Genomic DNA, 26,927 nt, shown 5'->3' on the forward strand with positions numbered 1-26,927 from the left:
TATTTCATTATTCTAAGTATAACATTGTTATGCAGCATTGAATGGCACACCTTAGCATATCGCTAAGATATACTTATTAATAAACACTCATTCGGACTGGTTGACTGACTTTAATGTGAGTTAGAGTACACTTGTTTTTACATCAAATAAACTGGAGCAGAGCAGTGAGCATAAGTTAGAAATATATCAAAGTTTTAACTATCATTATCATACAGCCATCATGAAAAACATTGCCCTCACCATCACCATAATTTAAAACATCAGTCGTTTCTATCCTTAACATCATGTACCATCACCAGTAATAATATAACATCATTCATGTCTTGCTACAGTATATTCTAAATGAGGAGGCCTACCTGAATTATTGCATTTATACGCTGTTGAAATTATGAAAATAAGATTGTTTACTTTTTTTTCATACATTGATTGTACAATGTAAGGTGAAGATAGTTTTGGTTTCAGTATATTTTGGATGGCTGGAGGTGTCGGAGTGAATGCATCATGTTTTTAACTTTTTTTTTTGGTGTGGCCTTTCTTTTGTATTTACAAGATTGGTCAACAACTGTACAGGTGAATGTGGGCGCCGTGAAGACCGACTCAGATAATCTTCTGACATTATCGATGAAGTTTTTCTAAAGTTACTGGATAACTTGAATCGGTGAATCTGCTATGATTGTGAATATTTAGGATGGAATGTAGCTGAACTGTAATATGATTAGAATATCAAATATCTTTAATCCACAACAAGAACTAAATCTACTGTAATTCTAATCCACATGGTGTTTCGTCCTCACTAGTTTCCTACAACACATCTAGAAATCACTGCAGACTTATACAGATGTATGTTTCTCCATTGTATGACAATGCTTGGATATATAGGGATTATTTGAATACTTTGTTGATTAAAAAGACTAATAGAATCTCCTCATTTAATTGCTAACTCTGACAAAATATGTGCAATACATTACAATGCATATCCCCAGCTATATTCCGGCCGGTTCTTTGACCTTCCAAGGAAAATAAGACATTCAAATAATCTGGTTCCTGTTCTTTCATCAAAGCGAACCGTGCTCTTTTCCACTTCAACAATGATCAGATATTTAAGGCTTTTGCCAACATCTGTGGAAACAGACTAAAACAAACATAAGCAGTTTAATAATCTCCATTTGAAGAGACTTGGATAGTAAGCTCAGACCAGCAGACAATTATTACATGTGAGGTGTAATTTTGAAGCAATATCATGCATGCAGCCTTGGGAGATTTATTTCACTAACAGTGATAGCAGACTAAAAAAAAATCCCATAAAATGCATAGTAGCCTAGCCCCCATATTACCATCATAGTCTGTGAGCTATACTGCAGTGATCCCTCTCCTTTTTAAGCAGTAGTTTGGTTTTAATTCCTTCTTGCCAGCAGTATTACTCCCAGCAATATGGCTCCTGCGGCAATAACGGCACCCCCGATCAGAAAGGGCTTCAGGTGTTCCAGAGAGTCCGTGCCGCTGGCCGCAGCTGCGGCACCTGCCGCTGCCTCCGCCTCCGCCTCTGATGCCCCATTTTGTGGAGGAGTCTCCGTTTCGGGGGCTGCAGGGGCAGGGTCGGCTTTGCGAGGAGCTGCCGGCTCCTTCTTCTCTGCTTTAGATGCCGTCTTGGGCGCTGTGGCCCCGGCCTTGGCTTTAGCTTCCATGGAGATTTGGTTTGGTCTTTATACGGTCAGCTCTGTAACGCTTCACTGAGGAAAAACAGCAAACAGACACTGCCAGATTATCCCCCTAAATTAGGCTGAAATGTGTTATCTGCTCTGTTGAATGTGGAGACAGTCACATAAGAGTCCTAGTGGCCTTGTGCCTGTATTTCAGCGAAGCAGTCATCTGGAGGCGAGGCCTTTAATGTGACCTTGGAAAAAGATGACATTGATGGGAATACTGACCGTTTAGAGATGGTGGGATGATGAAACGTCGCGGATAGATTATAATCTCACATAGAACGACGTCGACAATTTTATGCCCGCTTCTGGTGCGAAGCATTTCGACCAGCAATGATTTAGATGACAAACAGGTGTTGCATTTGGCCTCATCTGTATTCAAGCACTGACATACGAATTCTTACTGTAGCAAGCGTCTAATCCAACATAACATGTACAGAGCATGCTACTGCTCTTCCTCTCTATTATGTCGCATGAGTCATGAGTGCTATAAATGGGGCACAAGATGGAGGAGAGAAATAAGCACCACAGCGTTGCTGTTAAACAATCAATAAGAACAGAAATGAGGGTGTAGATTATAGAGAAGGCACATCTGACGCAGAATTAAAGAATCACAGATGGTGATTGCAGTATTAAAATGGGCACATGTCATTTACAAAACTGATTTCTATCAAATCCTGATGTGATGTTGTGGCAGCAAATGTGGGATTTCACTTACCTCCGACAGGTCTGCAAAGAAAACAGGGCTGGAAAGATGTACGAGGAGCTCGGCAAATTCTGTGAATGGAAATAACCCTCAAAATGGGAAAATGAGGAGAAGAGGATAGAGGACAGAGAAGGCAGGAGGAGGAGAATGAGAAACGAGGAGGAGAGCCTGGAGCGTACCATTATGGTCCATAATATGGGGGGGAGCTTATTTGGAGTCAGCTCTTTTTGGTCCTCATTTAAAATCACCCACAGGAATCTGATTTATTTAAGATACATTAGAATATATATATTTTTAACATATTAACCATAACACAAAAAAAAAGTTTTACATGCATTTGTATGTAAAATATCAGCGGTACAAAAAGTCCAAATATATCTGAAATATTAAATGTGACTTTTATCTTTGGTACCTTAAGTTAAGGTGTTCAAGTATTTGAAGTCAGATTTTATATATAGATGTATTCTTGTAAGAATGATTATAAATTAAGCTTAAAGTTAATTTAAGCTGAATATTTCATGTAATGTCATGTTATGTCAAAGTTGAATTGGGGTCGTTGAGCCAACACAGGAAAAGAAACTAAAATCTAAATTTGTATATCTATACTTCCTCATTTCTAGTGTATTTTTTCTGGTACATATTTGTCAAAAACAAAAAGGCGAGACCTGATGCAGATGTTAAAGCACAAATCTACAGAAAATGGGGAAATCACAGCGATTTCCCCTCTGAAGTTTCTCCCCAGAGCAGCAGCGTGACCGTGGCACACTCGCCCGCATTTTTGACAGATGACACGGCGCCTTCGCGCGTGCGTTCGGTGACACGATCCACGCCCAGTCCACGGTCCAAAGAGAAAAAGGCCAAGATAGTCATCGGTAAAACATGGCGTCGACGTGACAGCGTTGGACTTTATAAGTTAAGACAATCCTCCTTGCTACGTCATTTGCGCTAAGATGCCAATAACCAAATTGAAATGGCTCTTAAAACAATTAATTTACTGTCTGAATGTTTGGTGATCAAATTACGCTTTAGACGCGGTGAAACCAGGACTTATTTTTAATAGGTAAGATTTCTTTTCCCACACTAGTCAACATGCCCAGCACCACCGACGCTAATGTTCGTGTTAATTGGTACTAGACTGCGCCTGCGCATTGGCCCAACTACGCTTAATATAACACGAAAACTAGTGAATGCTATTTAATTTTTTTAGCACGTATCGCTCGAAACACCCCGTTTTCCCGAGTTTCGCAACAAGAACACTGTTTGACAAACTGTCCGGGACCGGGTGGTGAGTTTCCAGACGGAATCCTCTCTACCGACATTCCCTCTTTGAGTCTGTTCCCGATTCCTTGAAATTCACAAACCACCGGTGGCGCCCTTTCTCCGCAGGATCTCCGGCGTTTCTGCGGAGCAGGACTTCCAACGCGGGGTCGGGTGTGCGTAAACACAGCGGCGATTGGGATTCACGCGGAAGCTGAATCACGAATTGGTACGTTGCGGGAGGAATAACGCACCGGGCGGTGGGCTACAACCCCGGGGAAACGCTCCCTCTGGTGCTCTGGTGGCCGCGCTGGGGTTCGGGAGTTGTCCGGCGGATGGCACACTCAAGCTACTGACGAAAACGCAGGAGAGGAAGGGCTTTTTCTTCTGCATATCTGAGACTCTTCCGCTGGTATTAATAACTATGCCGAGCACCGACCGACCCACCGACAGGAACGCCAGCCGCGTCCATTGAACACGCCGCAGCCGGGGACGTGTTGCGGCGGAGCGGAGAGCCCCACCACCGACCTCTGCTCACATCACAGCCGTTTAATTGATGACGCCTTCGCCGGCGTGCTCCAGGTCTGCCGGACACCTGATTCATAGCCGAGGAAGCCCCGGCTCTTGGCCGCCTCGGAGCTCGTTCCCCCCGCGGCTGTTGTGATGACGTTCGCCCGGTTATCGCAATTGAACCGAGCGTGATTTTTTTTTCTTTCTTTCTTAATGTGCGTGTGATCTATCCACCGACGAACATTAAGAGGAAAACGAGGTCGGAGCGGCTCTACAGTGGGAAGGAAATGGGAGAGCGAGCGGAACCGATGCAGTGGATCGTGGCGAGGCATCGTCAAAATTCAGGTGAGCGGGATGAAGAGCTCGGCGATCCGGACACCGCTGCCCGGAGCCGCCGCGGAGACGTGCGGGGCAGTGGGCTCGCCTCCGCGGGTACATTTCCACCCGACTACTTATGCCAAACACATAATTTTAGGCCACATCCACGTTAACTAGGCCCGGGGAACGTGATGGATGCAGCTGTCCTGATGTGGTTGCACAGTCCTACGGATCGACTTGTTGGAATCGCGCATTCTGGCGCTGTTGCGCGTCCAGACCTGTAGGGTGGCCCTCATCTTATTGCATTATCCATCAGACAGCCCATAATGAGTCAAATGCTGGTACATTACGCCCCAGAACACCTACTTTTCTTTAGTTGGCGAATGCTTTGCAGATTATTTTGGGATTTAGTTGCGTAATAATCCAGCCTTTTCATTACGAGAGTGAAAGTTGACGAACCGTCGAAGCATGTGGACCTTTTTTTATAATGTTGCCGAAGGGAACGTGAGTGATCAAAGGAATGCTGCGGGTGTGGAAGTATGTGATCACTCACCGGTTTATCTTCCGTGCGTGTGTTATGCTTTGGTAACCAGATAAGTTTGCTTTAAGCAGTCCCGTTTAAGCGCAGGAGTCGGCTCAGTTTAACCGCCTTGGCAACATTTTTTTAAATGGACCTACATCCTTTGGCCTGTTGACGAGCCTGTATATGGATATTTGCATAAGTAATCGACTTAAACTCCTGTATGTAAAGCTGGAGCATGTGTTTACACATGGTCCAGTGGCATCCACTGCTGCCTGTACTGGAATCAAAGGACCTCCAGGGAAACCTGGCAGGTGCCCTGACTACCCCCCCCCCCCCCCCATCAAAGATTGTTTGACAGCCGGCCCAGTGCCAGAAAGCAGATTTGTCTGTCCCAATTCCGTCAAATTATTGTGGCTTATTTGGTGTAACAAAGCCTATTGTGGGTGAAAGCTCACAGTAAGTAATCTCACCATTTTGGGATTATGCAGCAGTAAACTAGATTAGTTTGCAGTGTTAACTGTTTCGTGTTATGACACATTTTTCCCCCTGTATGTTTAGTTGGGAGAAATTAATGGTTGTTATTACAAGAGGTAAGACGGCTATAAGATCATCGTGTAGAGGAATTTCTGTTCATACACTGCTACGGTAATTTGAAGATTAGTTTTAACTTTTCCCTGTAACACAATGATTTGAATGCATGTGACAACAGGCCAATATTTTTCTCTTACAGTAAACTAGCAGATGATGTGCCACTTAATCTCAAACGTGACCCTTTAAATATTTCTGCGGACCTGTTGATCCAGATTAAATCGGCTGCAGCCTGCAGCGGGTCCACGCTGACAGCAATGCGGCGAGCGTGGACGCTAGGTAGTGTGTCATTGTATGCGTGCGTCCCCTCCCTTCCAGAAAGCACGCTGTATTGCAAAAACCTATAGGACCAGAGTCATGTGATCCTGCTCAACCACTGACAGGTTGCTGTTCAATGCACAAGTGTCAAAATTTTAAGTGCCGCTAAGTATTCGGCGCTCTGATGAAAGGCTGCGCTCGCAGTGGTACGCTCAGTCCGCAGCGACTGCATCCAGATCTGTGCATGGCTCGTATCAGCAGGCCTCAGACTGGTTGGCAGGACACGCGTTGCCACCCCAACACACAAAAACACCACTAACGTATACACAAAGACACACACGCTGTCAGCAGTTCACATACTACCACGCCAATCGAAACAAGAGAAAATGTAGTGGGAAGAGGTGAAAGGGATTGAGTGGGTGGCAGTAGGAGAAAAAGATGGAGAAAGAGGCAGAGGGAGAGTAGGAGTGAGTGGCACATGGCTTTCAGTCTAAAAAAAGATGAGCAACACAAAACCACAAGCAGGATCTGTATTAACCAGAGGAAGGGGGGGTCGGGGAGGGCTGGAGAAGAAGATGTAGGTCTCGTCCGTGCTGAAAATGGTGCAGATGCACACGCGCGCTCATAAACGTCCTCCTGAAATATGAATACTGAATGAGGTTGTGGGTAGAAGAGAAGTAGGAGAGGGCGTGAAGATGGGAAGAAAGCTGCGAGATGGAGATGGCAGAAAGATGGATTTTATCGGGTTTTTTTATGGAGGACAGAAAATTGCTGCGTGGAATCTGGAGATAGATGATCTTTACAGAACAGGACAAGAGATGGAACAAATGTTAGACATCATCTTGATCTGTGGAGTAGAAGGTTGACCCAGGCTGGAAAGGCGAGGGACTGGAACAGACATTAGCCACGTTAGCATGTAGCCTTAGATTCACCCTAGAATTCAAAGGAGACCTTACATGCATCTAGGGCCTAGATGCATGTAAGGTCTCCTTTGAATTGGGGTCAATGGATATTATCCAGCCTGTAAACTTTGCCACATCATTCCTCCAAATCCTACCCTTATCATGAAATGTGCTGGAACATTTAAGACAATATTTGAGCAGGAGTCTGTTCTCCTGGGCTGTCAGGCACACCCTAGTGAATACAGATTCTCTGCAGAGTTCCTCTCGGCTAATGTTGCTGTATGTAGTTAAGGAGTGTTATTTTCAGCCTTCTCACAAATCACATTGAAATGTGACTTTAAAGTTTCTCAGGTAGCCTCTGTTGACAAAACAAGGGCTGCTCACCTGACATTGGCACAGCAGACGAGATCACTAGTGGCTAAGTGTATTTGATTTGTAACAGGATAAAGGACGCTTAAAATGCACCATTTGGCCATTTCTAAAAGTGGTCCACCGATTAAGTGCAAGAGAAAAACCTCATGCTGACACTTTGCACGCCACATGTGATAAAATCGTAAACCACAGGAAGTAGAGCAGCAGTAGTCATACTTTAGACTCCCCCAGGTTTCCTTCTACTCGGCCTGTAAATAAAATAAAGCAGTGGCACAAAAGGTATCGTTCCTTCACTATTGTTGGAACGATTGTTCCAATAAGAGTGTTGTCTGCATGAAACAGAAGAGCTGGATGTGACGTTCAAGGGTACTTGATGCGTCTTGTGGCTCCCATCACCCACATACAATGCAGTCCTCCACTCCTTCCAACAGCAAAACAAACGTTCACCCCATTCCAGGAGACCCAGTGACTCATCACCATGTGACCCAGCAGACAAAGGGGAGACACCTCAACATAAACTAGGTGAACGACCCGACCAACCACCCTGCTAACGACTCTCAGGTGACCACCCAGATCATTAGCATGCAGCTGGTCCACAGGGGCTATATATTTTCAAGCTCTCTCCCCAGCGATTTCAGAACTGAAGAAGCCTTCTGGATAGAAGGCGAAACGTCTTCAAGAGAAGAAACCCAGTCCAGTTGACAGAGAAAACTACCTTGGATACAATGACCTGGATGATTGAGAATCTCCACAGACATCTCACAGAGGTTCAGTCCTCTCTGGATTACTGACTGTTCAGCGTTTGACGACAGTAGGATTTGTAAAAAAAAAAACGTTAGATCCGTCTTCAAAGCAGATTGGTGTAGGAGGGAAGTGGCACCTCTGTCAGAGAGTTGGAGGGTTCTTGGTTCTAACCCAGAAAAGAGGGCTGGGGGTAACTTACTCACTGTCCACAATCATTCCCTCTCCCGCTCTCTAATGATTGTGCGTCATTGTTTGGTTATGCGACACAGAACGTGGCTTGTGTGTAAAAAAACAAGAGTTTTTCCCTCTGTGGGATTAATAAATTCTGCAGCTGCTGCTTGTTAAGTGACCCTCACAAATGAGCATTGTTTCATGTCCGCTTTCAATCAAGGAGAGCAGCAGAACTCCTTAAACCCTAAATCTGCTCTGAGCATCTCTCTCTCCCCCAGTAGGCCAGAAACTCAGCATGCCCATAGAAACTGAACCAGCATTGCAGGATAATCTAACCTTGGCCTGCATGCTTGTGCATGCTAATGCATATTTTTCACAGAGGTACGGTGCAGCATCAAATACTCAGCTGGTTGTAGCAGCAACAAGACATTTTTAAGAGCGATAATGTAGAAAGGATCCATGTTGTCAGGTTCAAACAAGTAAATGTGGGTTTCTCTCAAACGTCGCTGTTGCTTATGCATGTATGACGAGGGAAATGGACTGTTCAGTGTCAGTGGTGTTACAGGTTTCTCAGGGCACAAAACAAACAGACTTAGTGTTGCTGCAGGACACTGTGAACGGGCTGCACGTCTTACTGGCACCGAACCGCGCTGCGTAAAACCATAAAGCTACGGTCGTCTCAGGTGAGACTTCAGTTTTGGGATTCAGGTCCCTTGTTTATTTGGCCCACTCATTGCACCGTAAGTCTTATTTAGAGCAAGCAATTCCTTCTCGGCTAATATTTTAGATGCTATGCTACACAAACGTGACCTTGTTTGTTTCAGCAAGACAAAGCCATGACGATGGCCGGGGAGTCCTGTTATTGTTGTTGCGTCACGTGGCTCCAGGGCCTGGGCCTGGCACGCAGCAGCACGCTTTGAGAAGCACAAAAGCACTGCGCACACAAGAATATGTCAGGCTCTTGACAAAACATGTGTCATTTTTTTGATTTTTGGCCGTGATAAGAATCCCAGCGCGTGTGACTCAAGTCTTTTACAGGAAGCATGATCGCAACTGTCATGACAGCAGCTCACACATTTGGCCTAAGGGTTAGGATTTAGGCATTTAGCGTGAGCAGGGTGTTCCCCTCGGCTCCTACACTTGTGTTCTAATGTATGATCCGAGGTCAAAAGAGTTCTTTCAGTGACTTTAATCCTCGCGGGGCTGCTGCTACTTAAAAAACCAAAACCAAACAAGTTGAGTCACTGGAGGCATTTAATCAAGTTTAGTTTGACACCATCTGCTGATGATGAACTTTAACAGTGGGATTAAAAAAAAGCCCATGTATTCTTATGCATAGTTTAAATAGCCATGCTTGCTATGGAGAACGACTTTGCCTGTCAGTAATTACATATAGGAAAACTGATTTTTGTTTGAAGCTACGTAAAACATTTGTGATGGTGGAGCTTCGTTATGGTCTCGATTGCTATTTTCCAGAATAGCGTGAGTTGATTTTTGTCTTTCCGGCACACAGCAAACTAGAAATTAGATCAAGTTTGAACATGATATGGCTGTTATGGGTAAGGACACCTCCTGCACCAGAACCTCTGCCCCTGCTAGCCCGCAGTCTCAGGAAAAAAATACATTTGGTGTTGAATCCAAATAAGATGAAATGCTTGGGTGTAGGCTATGGTAATTGCTAGTTTTTTGTATCGCATTACACTCCTAATATTCTGAATAAATGTTCTCAGAAGAAAGCTTGACCTATGGGACCCCGCAGGGCCCATAATTAATGGGAATATGATATGCTAGTATTTCAGTGTCAAAGTCTGCTGCTAATGGCCTCGGCGAAAAGCAAAACAGCACCACTAATCGGCCAACATCCCCTCCCTTGATGGATGGGAAAGGGGAATCACATGAGGATGTTGGCTGGAGGCAGCCGTGATGGCCAGAACGATGTTTTATAATGTCTGTAGAGCTGATCTCATACAGGTCGGTTGACATTCTTTGTGCTCTGAAAATACAGACAGGAAATCACCGCTTTCACCAGTGCAGCTTGACGGGACGACTCTTTTAATTATTTAGTAGGTGTCTTCTCGTTTGGAAAATGTGTGTGCAGATAAGAGTTACTTCAGCATATTTTAGTTCTGTCTAGTCCCAATGTTTGGTGACTCTTTCCTCTCTCCTAGGCTTCCTCCTCCAACCATCCTCTTCTGGGATACTGCTTCTCTGATTTTAACAGGTCACTATTAGGCTTCCCCTCAGTGATATGGACCCATTTACACAGCCTAGTTTCTTCTATCCTTCCACAATGTTAGAGCTGGTTCACATTCTAGGGCATAAAATAAAACGGAATCTCAGCATGATACGTTTCAGCTAATCGGTGTATGTAGTAAAAGCCATTAAAAGCCTTTGCTGCTTGAATTACTTATTGGAAGGTATAAATCTCCTTTGCAAGATAATAATATTGGGGGTTGGAGTGACTTCTGATGTGTGCCTATTTTCATAATGGGAAAATTATGATGCATCTGATGCGCTTGAGAATCGATTTGTATGATGCATATAAACTAAAGCTAATGAAAAGGGTTCAGCATTTCTCTATATTACAGACGCACAAAAGTGGTTGGATTGTACTGATGTCTGCAGGTGCAGGATTTGGAAACATGTAGCATTAATATTTCACTGATGATTGTATTTGTCTTCCAAGCATGAACAGGAAAGTTAAATAGATTACAGTATGAATGAACACTGTTTTGGGGCTGAGGCTGTATAATAAGGCACCAAGGCCTGAAGTGAAGCAATTAAAACTACAAATTTGTCAGCTTGTAATTTAACACAACAAAATGTGCAGACATATTGTATAAATCTCAGCACTAACTGTATTTTGTCACATTTAAATGATTTTGATTTAAATAACCAATATTGGAGACATTTGTCTGTATAAGCTTTGTGTTATGAAAACTGATGTCGCAATAGCGTTTTGAGGGCACTTGATTGTGTTGAACCAAGACAATTTATTGTGTTATTATTGTGTCTTTCGGGCATATTGATTTCTTTTTACTAGACAGTATTTTGTGGCTTGTCATCTGTTAACGTGATGTGATGGCTTCCTGTGTGCATTTTCAGGTTGTTGTCAGTTTTTGGCAGCGGGACTGTGAGAAGGCAGAGATGCAGAGAGGTTTTAAAATGGCCCCAGTGCCTGACGTGCAGGGCGGTCCACGCCAGTGTGCTGGTCACAACCCTTCTGCAAATACCAGGAACCCACATTGACATGCAACACAATGTTTGATTTGTTTTGGGGCAAAATGCAAATCAGCGCAGGTGTTTAGGCTCATTGACAGGACAAATGTGGGAAAGGAGCTGGACAAAAACAAAAGCTACTTGATAAAAACAGACGAGGGGAAGTTTTTTGTTTTTTTTTAATAGGCTTGTCGTGAAGATAAGAGTTGTGGCCTCGGGGTGGCGGGGGATTTTTGCCAGTGATATGTGTGTGGTTACATGATAAGGATTAGTATAAAGTTCACCTTTGAGTTGGTGCCAACAGCTTTTTTTAACCTTTAAACTATATTGGATGTATTAAATGAGGGTGAAAAATCTTCCAAATGTTGAAGCCAAGTTAAAGTCGGTATTGCTCTTTTTCATTTGGCGGCTAGACGTTCTACGCATAATTGCTTCATCCTGATGGAAGAAATTCTCTTTGGACAGACAAAGTGTTTTTTAGCTTTCTGCAAATGTGCAGGAAGGACTGGCGATAAAGGCTGCATCAGCCTATAACGGCACCATAAATCCTGCATCAGCATCTGCGTGGCTTCTCCTCTGCCCGCTACCTCTGCCCCCTTCCTTTGCCTGCTTCCTCTGCCCGCTACCTCTGCCCGCTACCTCTGCCCGCTACCTCTGCCCGCTTCCTCTGCCTGCTTCCTCTGCCCGCTACCTCTGCCCGCTACCTCTGCCCGCTACCTCTGCCCGCTTCCTCTGCCTGCTTCCTCTGCCTGCTTCCTCTGCCCGCTACCCGCATCCCACCGTGCCTTTTACACTTCACTGCAGCATTGGCTGGAGGCACCTTATGTAAACTTAAGAATTTTTTCTCTTTTCAGCAAAGACGACGAACAGAGAGACAAAAAGTTGCTTCTTTGTGTTGGCGCACAGAACTGGTTCTTCTTTTGTTGAGGAAGGAGCTCGCATTCTCTGCGTCCTTTCACTCTTTGGCTGGTCCCATTATCTGTCATTCCACTCTGCTCAAGTCTATTTCTGTTTTGGTCCCTTCAGCTCTTCCTCGGTTTGGCAGTAGAGGCTTTCCAAGGCCATCGTTGCCTTACTCATGCTGATGTTGCACCGCTTCATGCCAGCATAAATGTGCTGTGTCATCTTTTGTCATTGTCCCAACATGAATAATAATTAAGTCGATTGGTCCAATGTTGCTGAAGATGCTCGTCTCTTCCTACAGGGCAGTGATGCCTGGGATGGTGATGTTTCGGCGGCGCTGGTCAGTTGGTAGTGATGACCTAGTGCTGCCCGCTCTCTTCCTTTTTATATTGCACTGCATCTGGTGAGTTCCTGTCACTGCTTTTATGGCTGTCGATTTTTTTTTTTTTAAAGACTCCACCAGTACGTCTGTGCTTTTCTCCCCCAGGTTGGTAGTTCTGTCTGTGGTTCTCTTCGGCCTTCCGTACGGCTCCGACCAGTCCTGCTCTGTAACACTGGTGGACCATGGCCGGGGGTACCTCGGCATTCTGGTCAGCTGCCTCATCTGTGAGAGCGCCATCATGTGGTTGAGCATGAGAGGCAGCATTCTGTACACCCAGCCCAGGGAAGCTGTGCAGTATGTCATCTACATACGGCTAGGTATCGGGAGAATTTCTTTTAGTTTGCAGCTTACAATTTGAATGCGTTTATCCTGTTTGGATGCATCACTTTGCTTCCCCGTTGGTCTCCGTCCAGCTATTCTGTTGGTGGAGTTGGTGTATGCTGTGGTGGGAATTGCCTGGCTCGTCCAGTATTACCAGCCGTGCTCTGATGTCACTGCCAAAAACTTGGCTTTGGGTGAGTGAGAGGACCGAAAAAGAAATCCAAGAGGATGCTGTTCTGGTTTGTTTTTAAAATAATCATCACTGTTTGTGCAGGAATCGTTGCCTGCAACTGGCTAGTGATACTCAGCGTGTGCATCACCCTCATGTGCACCTTTGACCCCACGGGACGGACTTTTGTCAAACTGAAGGCCACTCGTAGGCGTCAGCGCAATCTCACAACTTATACTCTCAGGTATTAAAAAGTCAATTTTCTCTCTTTTAATAATTAATTACCTAAAAAATGAAATACAAACATGGCTAACAAAACTATTTTTACCGTCTTTCTGCCTTTTTCCCTCCCTCTGTTAGACATCGGCTAGAGGAAGGCCAGGCCAGCAGCTGGAGCAGGAGACTTAAATTCTTCATGTGTTGCACGAGAGCCCAAGACACACAATCGGTGAGTCACACTGCGGTCTTTCCTCTCTGCTGACAGTTCAAATTAAAGGGAACAAATCCCTAAGACCATGACCAAAAGAAGTTGTTCCTCATAAACATGAATTAATCTCAGCCCATTTCATCGTGCAAGCAGCCCAGAACAAGTGAAGAACCTCTGCTCTAGATGCCCCACAACAGTACTGTTATTGTTCCTCAGAAAAGCTAAAACCTGAAAGTTACTAGGAAATCTTCACAACAACAGCCCTGCCGACTCACAAGGGAAAGACTGAACATTTCTGACCGTGTGTTTGCCACATGTCTCTACGTCTGCCCCCCTCTCTGCAGGATGCATATTCAGAAGTGGCCAGTCTTTTCGCAGAGTTCTTCAGAGACTTGGACATCGTGCCCAGTGACATCATTGCTGGCCTGGTACTCCTTCGGCAGACACAAAGGTCCAAGAGATCTTCGATCCTAGACCAGGTACCCCAGTCAGATTTTTGAAATCAGCTCAGTTGCTCAAAGTTGTTCTCTTTGTATAAAATAATCTTTTACATTGTTCCAAGGCCAACAATGATGTGATAGCCTTTTTATCCGGAATGCCCGTCACTCGGAATACCAGATACCTGGACCTCAAGAGCTCTGTGAGTTTCCGCCGCTAAAGAAAATAATTGCCTAACTTGAGAAAGAAAGAAAAGAAAGGAGTTGCTTCATTTCACATTATTCAATTGATTGCGCAACAAAATTTCCATGCCAGTTGGAGGGTCAGTCCCGATCCCGTCAACACTGTGTGTGTTGAGGTCGAATTTGTGACGAAAGGCTCATGTTTATAGTTTGATAATAATGTAATGTGTAGGTAGATCGATGAAACACTGCAAAAGCCTCAGGGTCTGTTTTAAGGAGCCTTTTGTTTACTTCCCCCCCGGCTTATTTAATTAGTTGATGAATTCCTCCTGTTTTCAAACCTCGCCCTCATTCGTCCTCTCACAGCTATTTGTGTGTCTGTGTCTGCCTCCTGTCCCAGGCTGAGATGAACATGTACAAGGATGTGTGTTATTACATGCTCTTTGCACTGGCTGCATACGGGTGGCCCATGTACCTCATGAGGAAACCTGTCTGCGGATTGTGCCACCTCGCCAGCTCCTGCCCGTAAGCACTCGAGCACTCGCACAGTTTGGATTCTGGTTTCTGTTGAACCTCATTTTAGCCCACACCCAATTTCACATCTTCCAGCCAAAGTGGTAATCTACAGAGACGCCAAGTCATTCTAGTAGTCTTTTTATCCAGAGAGGATTAATTTGAATTTCCAATTAATTGCTGTGCTTCTCCTGTTTGTCTTTGGACATTTTTAGGCCATTTTTTCCTCCTCTCTCTCTCTACCCAGCTGTGCGTCAACCTCAGGCTCCCGGCTGTCTCAGACCGTGACAGTGGAGGAGGATAATTGTTGTGGCTGTAACATCCTAGCCATCCGTAGACACTTCCTGGACAGGGACCTCAAGCAGGTTCACATTGTCTACACTTCCTGCCATGATGCTGTGAGTAATCTGACAAGCAGCTAATGAGCATCAGAGGTGTTGGGGCCTTGCTTCCTGAGTAATACAAAGGAAGGGCTGTGTGAGTGATGGGGGATTTTCATCCGTCCATCATTTTCAGTATTCAACTGTTTTCCTGCCCATCATTTGTCTATTTTGCTAACACTTTACTGGACACTCTCACTGTTGAGATGTGCCATCCACGCTGCCAGATTTTCAGTCGATCCCTTGTCTTTGTGGCAGAATATTGAAGTGTATTTCTGTTCTGGTCACATGATGTTGTTCTGTTGGGTTTCAGTCCATTTGCCAGGGCCTAAAGTCTGTATTAATAGTTTCCTTTGGAGGGATATCCCTCTCCTCAAGGAAGAGCCAACTTTTTATGCCTTCGCTTCCTGAAAGGTTGATTTAGGCCTGTGTGATTACTCTGTAATCGCCTGGGCACATCCTGTTTGTTGTAGGCTCCAAATGTGGTGCACAGGTAAACCTTTACAGTCTAGCTTTTTATCAAGAACATCATTAGTGACATTTTGCGTAACTTTTCGTACTTTTAAGAAAATTTTTACCCTATCCTCAGTTGTTCTTTTTAGGAAAAAATAATACTGTGAAAATTGCCTCATTATATTTTCTGCTTAACCTTTAATATATTTACAGTTAGCCACATGGTGAACACTGGTTGGTTTGCATATATTTGTTATTAACATTTTTAAGTGAAACCCATAACTGGAACATGGCTGGGCAGCCAAACACAGTATTAGGTAGTGCTCAGGACGGCTTGGAACCGGTCAATATCAAATGCGGCAGCGTCATAAATATCAGCATTACCCTCCTTCTCTCTTAACCTCCTCCTCCTCTTACTCACGTTCTCACCTCCATTTATTATCTCACGCCTTCCACGCAGGTTTACGAGACACCGTTTTTTGTGGCGGTGGATCACGATAAAAAGAAGGTCGTCATTAGTATCAGAGGAACGCTGTCGCTGAAGGTGAGTCTCGGTGTGTTCACCTTGTTTCAAAGTCATGTTTTCCCTTTTATACACTGAGGACAACCTCACCTTCAGACACCAAAAGGAAACGGGAGCATTTCCGTGATAAATATGCAGATTTTTACGCATGCATTTCAAAGAATCTGCATCTATACTCAGTGATGGTCAATATTAGCGGGCAGAAAGATGTAAGATGGGCCAATCGTGTAACTAAATGTCTAGAGAGATTCTACCTCAGTTTCACATCCATAGTACCCCAGATCTAAAGTAACCAAACACTGACAGTTGTTTCAGTGTGTAGATCATCTGAAATTAAAGTTTACCACAGCAAACTGTGAATATGGACTATATGGCTTCAGGAACATCCAGATCCTGTTTTTAGTTGTTGTTTTTGTGCTGCAAACATGTTTAAAAGAACTTGTGGTGTTTTGTCAGGACGCCTTGACTGATTTGACGGGAGATTCGGAACGTTTGCCCGTTGAGGAGCAGCACGGGACCTGGCTCGGCCACAAGGTAAGAGAAGACTGTCTTGAGGTGTTTTTGTACCACTGTCTCCTCTAATATCATTGAAGGGAGGCCTTGTTTAAACACCATCGCCCCCCCAAGGTCATCTCAGTAGATGGACTAGAGTATCTTTAAGAGATTTATGGTTGCATTCCTGTCCCAGATTTCAATCCTGATGTCTTGTCCTCCTCTGAACCCCCACCCCCCCACCCCCCCACACTCTCAGGGGATGGTTTATTCAGCAGAATACATAAAGAAGAAACTGGAGCAGGAGATGATCCTGTCACAAGCCTTTGGAAGAGACTTGGTACCTGACTCAGTTTACTTTACAAAGAATGATGGGAGCAGGAATGACTATTTTCCATAATTTCCAAAATCAGTTAATTTTAATATAGACATTATTCTTTTGAGCTTGCACATTTTAGAATATGCAGAGATTTAACCAAAGCCAGAGGATCGTTACTCTTAACGCAGTTGTAAGTGTAATGACTCTCTCCCTCTGTCCCAGAACAAGGGCACCATGCACTATGGGCTGGTGATAGTAGGACACTCTCTGGGTGCAGGCACTGCTGCTATTCTCTCCTTCCTTCTGAGACCCCGGTACCCAACTCTGCACTGCTACTCTTACTCTCCACCTGGGGGTCTTCTCAGGTAAGTCGGGCAGACCTCCGTAGGCATGTTAAGGCACATTAAAGCTTTAAGATTTTCCAAGATTGGTCTACAGCTCTTGTTCACGTCAGGTTTATATAATCTGAACTGCTTTTAATAGAACCATCAATGTGATATTAAACATTTACTTTTATCACCACAAACATTTATTGCCTTTAACTTACACGTGATTGTGTCAGTATTTATCAGGGCCATGACTCGGTTGTAAAAACTGTCCCTTAGTCTGTTAGTCCAAACACTTGGTGTCCTGGGTGTGTGTTTCTCAGACTGCTGTGGGCCCTGAGATGACGGGACTGACCATAAAAGCCTCAGTCTAATGTTAAAGTAACTGTCGTAACTCATGACCCTCTCACTATTTTCCACTGTTTCTGTTTGGGCAGTCGTTCAATAGTTGCATTCCTTGAGTCAAGAGCCGGTTGCTGCAGAGGAGAGGCTTGAATATTTTTGGCTGTCGCTTGGGTTGCTGTGTGAAAGTGCACCTGTCATTCAGTTCGTTTGGTTGATTTATTAAAGGTATTTTGGTTGATTAGTTGTGATCATGATGCTGACAGATTTTTGATGTCTTCACATGCAAATAGAGTGGAAATGGTGCTACAGTTGTTAGCGCCTGTTTAGTTTATGGCACATGTGCAAATTGGATTGGAGGGTTTTTCTTTCCATTAGTGCTGTTTCTATTTTTTTCTGTCGGTAATTTACCTGCTCATTTTTCATTCAGTTCAGCGCCATCACACCTTGTGTGTTTTTCTGATTGATGCTCAGGATCAATAGACATTTTATGTTCCGTATGACAGGGCCTCAGACTCTATTAGATAACCTTTTTAGGAGATGTTTGTTTTGTTCTCTTTCTTATCACTTGTTTACTTTATATTCTGGTGTCATAATTTAGCTCTTTCTTTTCTTCTGTTGCTCTCTTTCTAGTGTGGATGCTATGGAGTACTCCAAAGAATTTGTAACATCTGTGGTGTTGGGAAAAGATCTGGTACCCAGGTAATCCTTCTTCCCAACACAGTGTACTGTGGTTGACTTCACACTTTCTAATCACTGCAGAATTTTCTGTTTGGTTTAATTCTTTCTAAGACTCGGCCTGTGTCAGCTGGAGTGTTTTCGACGCCACCTTCTGGAAGTTTTACAGAAAAGTAACAAGCCAAAGGTAAATTAATGTCATTTTTATGTCGTGGAAATTAAAACAAAGGTCAACCATATTGTTTAAACAAAATTAAATATACACAATATCCTGTCAGTAGCAGTCTATTATGGGTTTTTTAAAAAAAAAAAATTGTTTTCCTTGAACATCAAACATTATAGTTTAGTGTCTGATTAGAATTGTTGTCACGTGCCAAATAAATAAATATAAAATATATAAAAAATACAATTGGTAATATAAAATGCTATAAAATTTGAAACAGTTTGATGATGTTGGAGAACTAAAATGCATTTTTTTCCCCCATCCAAAAGTGGAGAATCATTGCAGGAGGAACAAAATGCATCCCCAAGTCTGAGCTGCCACTTGAGGAAGAGGAAACTCAGGCTCGGCCAGCAGCACCCCCCAGCAGTTGCCTGTGGCCCCACCTCAGTGACCTCAGTATTGCCCCTTCAGCCTCCACCCCGCTGTACCCTCCAGGCAGGATCATCCACGTGGTGCACAACCATCCTCCTGAGACATGGTGAGAAGCCAAATTTGAAGGGCCCCTCTCAGTTTTACCATATTTGTTCAGGAATTTAGAAGAGAGTGCAGTCATAATTCTGGAAATGGATTTTTTATATTTATTCAATTTATATCCCCTAAATCAACAAATGTTTCAAGATATTGTAAATAAACACAGCCATGGGTATTAAATATTCATTTTGGCTGTACGTAACAATCAATCAACAATGCAATCCTAAAATACAATAATGGTTGAACAGGAAACGTCACATGTTTGTTTGTATCCACATTTTAAAAAGATCAGTCTCAGACTTTCCCCTCTCCCTCTCTGTAGCTGTGGCCAGGAAGAGCCAACCTATTCTGCTCTATGGGGGGACAACAAGGCCTTCAATGAGGTCATCATATCACCCGCCATGCTTAATGAGCATATGCCTCACATGGTGATGGAAGGCCTTCACAAGGTCTGTTATTTATTTTGTCCTTTGTGCATGCTCCTTTGGGTCTTTGCTGAGGGGGTGAATTGGTTTTGCTATTCTGGATTTCCAGCACTGGATCATTTAAATTATGGAGGAAGAAGATGATTACATAACTCTGTAATTCAGCTTCTTTCTCAAGAAAGTTCAATAGCTGTTTGTGGGGCCAAACCACCCAATATATTCCTGTACTAATGAGGAGTATTCATTTCTTAACCAATGCTGGGAGATTAAACATTTGAGAAGAAGAGCATTTGTAAACTTTGTCTAAATATTCACCTGACAGTCTCAATATTTGCAGTAATTATCAAAGATGCAGTTTTGTGTCCGCTTTAGGGCTCCTAAACTACACTGGGTCTTGTTTGGTAGTTGAAATTGAGGCTTTCATCATTTAATATTTGTTTTTGCTCATGCATGCCACCTTTACAAATTCTAATCCCCTGCTTGTACTCCAGTCTTCAAGCACGGGAGACCTTCTCATGGTTGGGTCCTCGTGTCCTGTGTACAGAAATGAGCAGCACCTTATCATGTTACTGATTGCATGTGACGGACATCACGGGGTGGCTGTGGTCTTGCTGGGGATGAATCAGTGTTGCCGTTTTTCTCCTCTCTTGACTTCCTGCTTGTCCAGGGTCACTGGATGGGTGTTTGTGTTTGTCCTCCGTACCTTGTGTGTAGTATGATAACTCTGGTGTTTCTGCAGGTGCTGGAACCATTTTGTCCCCTGTCTGAACAGGAAAGCTCAGACCTAGAGGAAGTGGAGGTCATTCAACCAGCTAGCAGTGCTGCAGAGCTCTTGCCTTCACAGACAAAATTAAATCCTTGTTCTCTCCCTTCTGACTCTTCAGCTGCCACTCCAAAAGATCTGTCCTGCAGCGCTGTCCTCGCAGAGACCATTATCGCCCCTGTCCCTTTCACTGCCATCCCTGCTGCTTCTTTTTCAGACACCGATGCGGGTCTCCCTCTTCCAAGCTTTACTTCTGACCCACAGCCTCACTCTGGGTCAGCCTCCCCTGATTTTAACAGTCTTCCCGATTCTCAGTCAGGAGCTCCATCTGTGGAGGATGACTCAACATTATCATACCCACCCAGCGCTCCCCCTTTTACAGATATTATTACAATTCATCCCTCTAATATTCCAGCAGATGAGAGCGATTGCTCCCCTACAATTATGTAGAAGCTCTAAAAATGCCAGAGATCTGTATGCCGGATATGATTTTGAATTATCAGTTTTATTCAAAATGAAATGCTTCCGTTAAAGACGGCACCGAGATGGAAAAGCTCATCATAGGGAGGGGAGCAGAACCCAATCTATTTAAACATTCCAGCTGAGGGACAATCTGGATCCCCTAGTCTAGGCAGGCAGGACTCTAGGATGTCGCCTAATTTGTTCAAGGATAAGACAAAAAAAAAGAACATTTAAGATTTGCATGCTGAAGCGGTGAGGTCATGATTCAAATCCAAATTCATTCTTTTCCTTTCTTATTTTGATTTCAGCCCTTTTCCCCACAGCTATGGTGCATCTGGTCAAGTGCAGTGGCATGAACTTGATCACCTGATCGTCTTGAGTTTTCTAAATTCACAAGCTTCTTCTGTAACTTCTCCCTCCTCATGAAATGTTGCCTTTTCTTCCTTCTTGGACGGGTGGTTTGGTAGCGGCAGCTCTTCTCTGGATTTTCTCCTCCCTTTCAGAACCACTTCCTCACTCACGATCCTTTAAAAAAGTCCCTTCCGCTGCATTCAGAGTGGAAATACATGTGTGAATACTGCTTACCAAGGATGGCAAATTTCTGATTCAAGATTTGTCTTCCACCGGACATTTTAAGATGTGCCTACGTAAATGTAACATGTTTAATGTTACAGGTTTAATGTTTACTATATTTATAATTACAGGTGATAGCTGATGTTTTCTGCACTTTATCACGTGCAGCTGTCATATGTCATGTGTCATATTCATCTTGTAACAGCATCATGCTCTTGTTCATGTTTATATCCATCTGCATAACTAAAAAGCATATAAACAGCATACATCTGCCATTTTAACACCTCGTGTCTTCAGCATGTCTGTTATTTTCCCCCATTGTATCGATTCCATGTTGCATTGTCATGTGAATTTTTTTGCCCTTTAACTGTTCCCTTTTTTTTTTTTAGATGAAAATGGTTTAATGTCATTTGTTTTAATCAATTAAAAGTAACATATTGTATACCTACATTTTGTAAGTGTGTAATTATGTAATTTTCCATTAATGTAATCATTTTTCTTTCTATTTGTAAAGAAAAGTTATAACCCTGAATATTTTTAGTTGACTAATTCATGGATTACTGTTTACTTTTAGACCCTTGCTTCTTCCTTCCTCAGAATTTATCACTATATTAATGTGTTGTTAGACTTTGTTGCACTATTGTGTACATAAACAATACATTAGGAATCTTTCTTACCTGATTAGTAAAAGAAATGATGGTCTTTGTGGCCTCACATATGACTAAAGATCTTAAAAGAAACATGCATTATGGACATTTGCAATACAGAGTATCAGCATTTTACCTGTAGTAAATGTGATTGTTTATCAGTTAGAGCAGGTATGTGTATTATAATCATTTTTTCCTCTTTTTCCCTGATCTGTGCATCTTCCTGTCAATCACGTGCCTGTGTGAACCTCTGTGCGTGTGGCAGGTGCTGGAGAACTACAACAAAGGGAAAACCGCTTTGCTGTCTGCAGCCAAGATCATGGTGAGCCCCACGGAAGTGGACTTGAACCCCGAGTCCATTTTCATGGATGCGTCAGCAACTTCTCAGCAGCCGACGCCTACGGTCCACCACCGCAGGAACAGTAGTGTTCGGTCAGTACCGCGCATCACTGTAGGCGCTTAGGAGCTTTGATTATTCTGTATATACAGTTCTGCTTTCACAAGTCATACCTTGGAACCTCTTCTTTAATGTTAGGAATAATAATTTAAAATGTTATTGTAACTAGTCGGTGCAATATTCCCGATGCTAACAGATCCTTTATTGTTCTCTCAAAACCATTTCTGTATGTTGTTTTGTTGTTTAAAAAAAAAAAAGACAAAAACCATTGTCACGGTAAGCAAAGCATGCTATACTAATTTTGCACACTATGCTCCCTTTTCACATGCACGCTGTCTGACCACAGAGCAGTCACGACGTATGGTAGTATTCAGATCCCTCCACATTGTCAGTAGTTCAATGTCAGGATGAAATCCTGGTGGTAATGGCTCGATTGTGTTACCTTCTAAGATGCTACAAGAGCTCATTTACCACAAGGATTCACTCCTGACCTCCCAGCCCCCACTCGGTCGTTTGATTTTTGCAATGTTTTGCACCTAGAATCTAGATGTTTTGTTGAACTCTAACTGGATCTCTCCCTCCTTTAACACTGTGTGAAATGTGCCTGCCCGTTTTCCACATCCACGTTGCCTTTTGGGTCCTCCTTTCGTCCCTCCATTCCCTCTCACTCCTCTCCAATCCCTTCTTCTCCTTCCCTCTAGTTCATGTGCCCAATCCGAAATATCCTTGGATGGTTTCTCCGAGTGCCCCCCTCCTCCAGTACCCGTCGTACTGCGTGGTGCACGGGAGCGGCTGGCAGTGGAGCTGAGGGACCGTAAAGCACCATTAGCCATCATGGAGAGTCTCTCGGATGCCGAATCCCTGTACAGTTTGGATTCCCGACGCTCCTCTGCCGCGCTGAGGGGTTCGCCTATGCTGAGTAGCCTCCCGTTCCCTCTGGACGCGCCAATTCCTGAAGAGAATCCGTCTCTCAGTTCTCGCACAGAACTGCTGGCTGCTGACTGCCTCTGCCAGGCGACACCAGAGCACCTGGGTGAGGTTGGGCCTTTCTTTACCCCGACAAGATCTACCCCGGAATACCCCATGCATCTGTCTCCTGCCACACCTCACTTCAGCGGACACCACACCACAGCTCTGTTGAACCAGAGTGTCCAGGCTCAATCTGTAAAACCAGACCCCAATCTTAATCCGAAAATTCTTCCCGATGGGGATCAAGAGATCCCAGGCGTCTACAGCCCTAGGAGCACTCCTAATGCCCCGCTCAGTCCAGTGGTTGGCTCTCAACCAAATGACAGAGAAAAAGAGGATTGGGAGCTGGGGTTAGCAGAGAAACAGTTACACGCAGAGAAGGTTCTTACTCCTCCTCCCCAGCTATCCAATGGGAATCCGAGCCAGGCAGTGTTGGAGTTTGCCCAGTATTTAGACTCACTATTCAAACTGGATGGCAGCAGCTCGCCGCCTCTGGAGCTGTCGGACGCAGAGTCGGAGTCGGGCCGGGGCTCCTTCGAGCAGGGCGATAGTCTGGGAAACGGACAGCAGCTGGATGACAAACAGCTTCTGGCCAGAGCAACACTGGAGCCAAACCTGGTGCCCAAGCCCCCCCGCACCTTTGCCGGATCAGCTGATCCCTCTTCAGGCATCTCTCTGTCACCTTCCTTCCCGCTTTCATCGTCCGAGGAGCTCAACGACCTGTCACCCGGGGAGGGTGCCTTTCCAGCCATAAACTCCATACGAACCTCCAGCCCCTGCCTCTGTCCCGAAGAGAACACGCTGTCCTCAATGGTGTAGTGTTCTCCTGAGACTCCGCTGGTTCTTTGCTCTGAAACGCGAGGTGTGACCACACGGACTCTGAAACATATCACTGTACGTGCATGTGATGGAATGCATTCACTCATCAGAGAGCCGCTGACAGAACCAGCTCTCAACTGATTTCCATTCTTCAGGTTTTTTGAATACTGTTTCAAACATTTTCACACTATTGCAAAAGACTAAGAAGAAAAGATACCTCTCTCTGCATGCCAGGGGGCTGACCTGTTTCTGGGGTAACAAATATATAACAAATATACGTGTTTTGTAGCTCCATGATGCCATTATGGAAAAAAAAAAAAGAGGGGAAAAATGGTCTCATCTGCATAGGAACACGTCCGGTTAAAATGAGCAGGGATTCAGATTTCACACTATAGTGGAGGTATCATAGACGCATCATCTGTGATGATGGGCTGTTCCACCTCCTGCACCCTCAGCAGCGCCAGCTTATCTTTTTTTTATTTTTGCAAATGGGAATAAGAAAATGGGTATAGTTGTTTCTGAACAGGAGGGAGAAGAGATGGGAAAAAAGTTCCTCAGGTCTATAAAGAATTGACTTTGAGAGAGTGTGTGTTGCTTTGGTGAGAACTCATGTGTCTTAAAAATGTAGTGATTGTGACAAAGTTATTACAGACGCCTATGGATGTTTCTTAGTCTTGGTTTTTGCTTTATGGTGCATGAATTTTTGTTTTCATTTTTAAAAGAGAAATGATCTATTAGTCACACAGCTTGACATTTGAAGACTCTTGCACAGTCACGTTGTCCATCACTCCATTTGCAAAAAAATTACACATTTAATTGCCAAATGTATTTATTGTATTTCATTTTGTATATTTATAAAGCCACTTTATTATTTAAACACTGTAATTTTCTTCCCAGGCTATTCTGTTGTTGCACATTAAGACTGTTACACAGCAGAAAAGATTCCATCCTGAAATTAAATTAGGGTGACTAGGGTTTTTATTTTTATTTAACCTTTTTTTGATTGGAACCGTTAATGAACTTGCCTGCTGCTAAAATACCCTTTCTCAGCAACGTGCCATGGCCAGGATCTGCGTGTTTTATGCATTTCAGAATGGGGTGGTTGGTTGTAGAACATCGTAAAGCTCCGAAAGTCTGCAGATATCATTATCCAAATGTCACCCTTTTGAGAGAAACCAATCAGGATCACATGACTGATCCAGTGATCATATCCTAAATATTAGCCAGGATCTCATCTTTTCTCTTGGTGCTCACAGCCATCTTGGATGTCAAGGTGTTTGCTTCCCTTTAACACGGTTCACCTCAGACACCCTCGAGTTGGGAGCGAATGAATGTGGGCTGGACCGTTTTGGAATGCAATTCCTATAGTGGTGTACAATATATCATATCAGTCTGGGCGTTTTCACTATTTATTACTGGTAATGTTTCACTTCTATTGCTCTGTTTGGTGGTGTTTTTGTTTTTGCTTTTGCAACCGATTGATTTCATTTCAGTGATTTATCTAAGCTAACTTGGGGACAGTGTGAATATTGTTTTTGGACTTTCCCAAATTTAAGGAGATATTTATTTCTGCTTTTTACTGTCCGAGCGTGCAACTACTAGATATTCAGCAATGGCATGGGGGACTGTGTCCTGTATCTACAAATGTTTGATAGAGGAGACACCTGCTGCGTCACCACCAAGCCCAGTCACCATGGTGAACGACACACTCACAATAAGATTTTCTCTGGTCACTCATAAGAGTTCCAGCCTGTTTTTACAGTCAGACATCACTCAAGTCAGTCCTTCACAGCAAAATCTGAAGTAATTAAAACTAATTAGGATAAGACAGCAGTTTCCTTTATTCAGAAGTCTTGCTTGCGGTCATTTATACAGTAAACGCTGCTGAAAGAAAGCATGATAATGTCCACCATGATGTGTACAGCACCATCTTCTATGTGTAATTATTTATGCAGATGTCTAAAAAAAAGTGAATTTCCAATAGAATTATGTAAAAGAAAATCTATATAACGATAAACTTATATCGAAGGATATCAATAATGGCATATAGAAAATTTGACATCGAAATATTTTATCATATTTATTCGTATTGGCAGGTTTACAAATTGGTCTATATTGAAGAGGAATATTTCAGTTATGTCTTGTCCATGTTTACCTGGTTTGCTTCCCTTCCTTCCTTCCCTGCCCCATAATGAGAATGTATGTAATCCTCCCTCTTACTGCCCTGCCTGTTATGGAATAAAGTGCAAACTATGATCAAAATATGACTACCTCGAGCATGTCTTTAAAAAAACCCCAAAAAACAGGCAAATATTGTCTAATATGTCAATGATTCAGTTTTTTTGTAAACAATTTTGAAGTTCAACGATACTTTTAAAAAACAAAACAACTTTTTGTATATTAGAAGAGCTTTGCACTGCTGAGTGCTGCTGGATGTTGAGTAAAGAAGCTTTAAAAACCGCTATTTTTTGCAGCCAAATGTAGGCGTTGTATAGGATGAGTGCAGTGGGTCTGACCCAGATTGGAAGAATGTTGGACCGCATAGAGGTATCGTAGGACATTTAAGAGATCTGAAGTGGTCATCGATTACATAAAACAGCCACATTTCCACACGTCTGGTATTTTATCACACTATAAGTTTAATAATTTATTTTCATATGTAGGTGTTCATTATCAACTTCTTGCTTGTACTTTGTAATGGATTCGTGTTAACTTTGAATTGCAATGTACATTTTGGACACTTTGGACCCCAAAGGCTTGGAAACTGCTGATGAAAGTATCCACTGCTGCTGCCGTTCTGGTCTGACTGCTGGTTTCAGAGGAAAACTGCTACTTCTATTGCCACATTTCACTCAGAAAATATTCCCTACATATTACTACAGCTGTGAACGACTTTATTTACATACTCTTCTCCATTAAAACTTTAGGGTTAATCATATTATACTTAAAGATTAAAGTGTATGCACACTGAAAGAAATGCATAATATCTTTTGTGTAATCATGATTGATTTAATTTGTGGCTGTCAAGCATCATTCATGAGAATTTTACTGTAGAAATC

The 26,927-nt window shown here is 43.4% G+C and overlaps 1 protein-coding gene and 1 long non-coding RNA gene across 5 annotated transcripts; one reads left to right on the forward strand and one right to left on the reverse strand.

The window, feature by feature from the left end:
• Nucleotides 1-94: 94 nt before the first annotated feature.
• LOC130521469 (uncharacterized) lies at nucleotides 95-2,955 on the reverse strand. Its single transcript, XR_008949336.1, has 2 exons — nucleotides 2,422-2,955; nucleotides 95-1,730 (listed from the first exon to the last, which is right to left on the reverse strand). It is a non-coding gene; the product is annotated as an uncharacterized LOC130521469 (long non-coding RNA).
• Nucleotides 2,956-3,746: 791 nt separating this feature from the next.
• Nucleotides 3,747-26,130, forward strand: dagla (diacylglycerol lipase, alpha). Of its 4 annotated transcripts, XM_057024712.1 has the most exons (22): nucleotides 3,747-4,248; nucleotides 4,425-4,521; nucleotides 12,476-12,577; nucleotides 12,662-12,873; nucleotides 12,970-13,071; nucleotides 13,152-13,290; nucleotides 13,407-13,494; nucleotides 13,818-13,952; nucleotides 14,036-14,113; nucleotides 14,494-14,618; nucleotides 14,854-15,004; nucleotides 15,900-15,983; nucleotides 16,419-16,496; nucleotides 16,714-16,794; nucleotides 16,996-17,138; nucleotides 18,075-18,143; nucleotides 18,234-18,306; nucleotides 18,612-18,820; nucleotides 19,136-19,262; nucleotides 21,949-22,115; nucleotides 22,339-22,356; nucleotides 22,782-26,130. In XM_057024712.1, exons 3-22 carry the CDS (start codon nucleotides 12,483-12,485, stop codon nucleotides 23,866-23,868), a joined length of 3,261 nt encoding a protein of 1,086 aa, XP_056880692.1. In that variant the 5' UTR covers nucleotides 3,747-4,248; nucleotides 4,425-4,521; nucleotides 12,476-12,482; the 3' UTR covers nucleotides 23,869-26,130. The 4 variants fall into 4 exon arrangements, with proteins under 4 accessions (XP_056880692.1, XP_056880686.1, XP_056880700.1 ...); XM_057024706.1 differs by having other exon boundaries at nucleotides 3,747-4,521; XM_057024708.1 differs by lacking the exons at nucleotides 3,747-4,248; nucleotides 4,425-4,521 and adding an exon at nucleotides 7,675-7,698.
• The last annotated feature ends 797 nt before the right edge of the window (nucleotides 26,131-26,927 follow it).

Source organism: Takifugu flavidus, chromosome 2, assembly GCF_003711565.1.
Source record: "Takifugu flavidus isolate HTHZ2018 chromosome 2, ASM371156v2, whole genome shotgun sequence".
Lineage (NCBI taxonomy): Eukaryota > Metazoa > Chordata > Actinopteri > Tetraodontiformes > Tetraodontidae > Takifugu > Takifugu flavidus.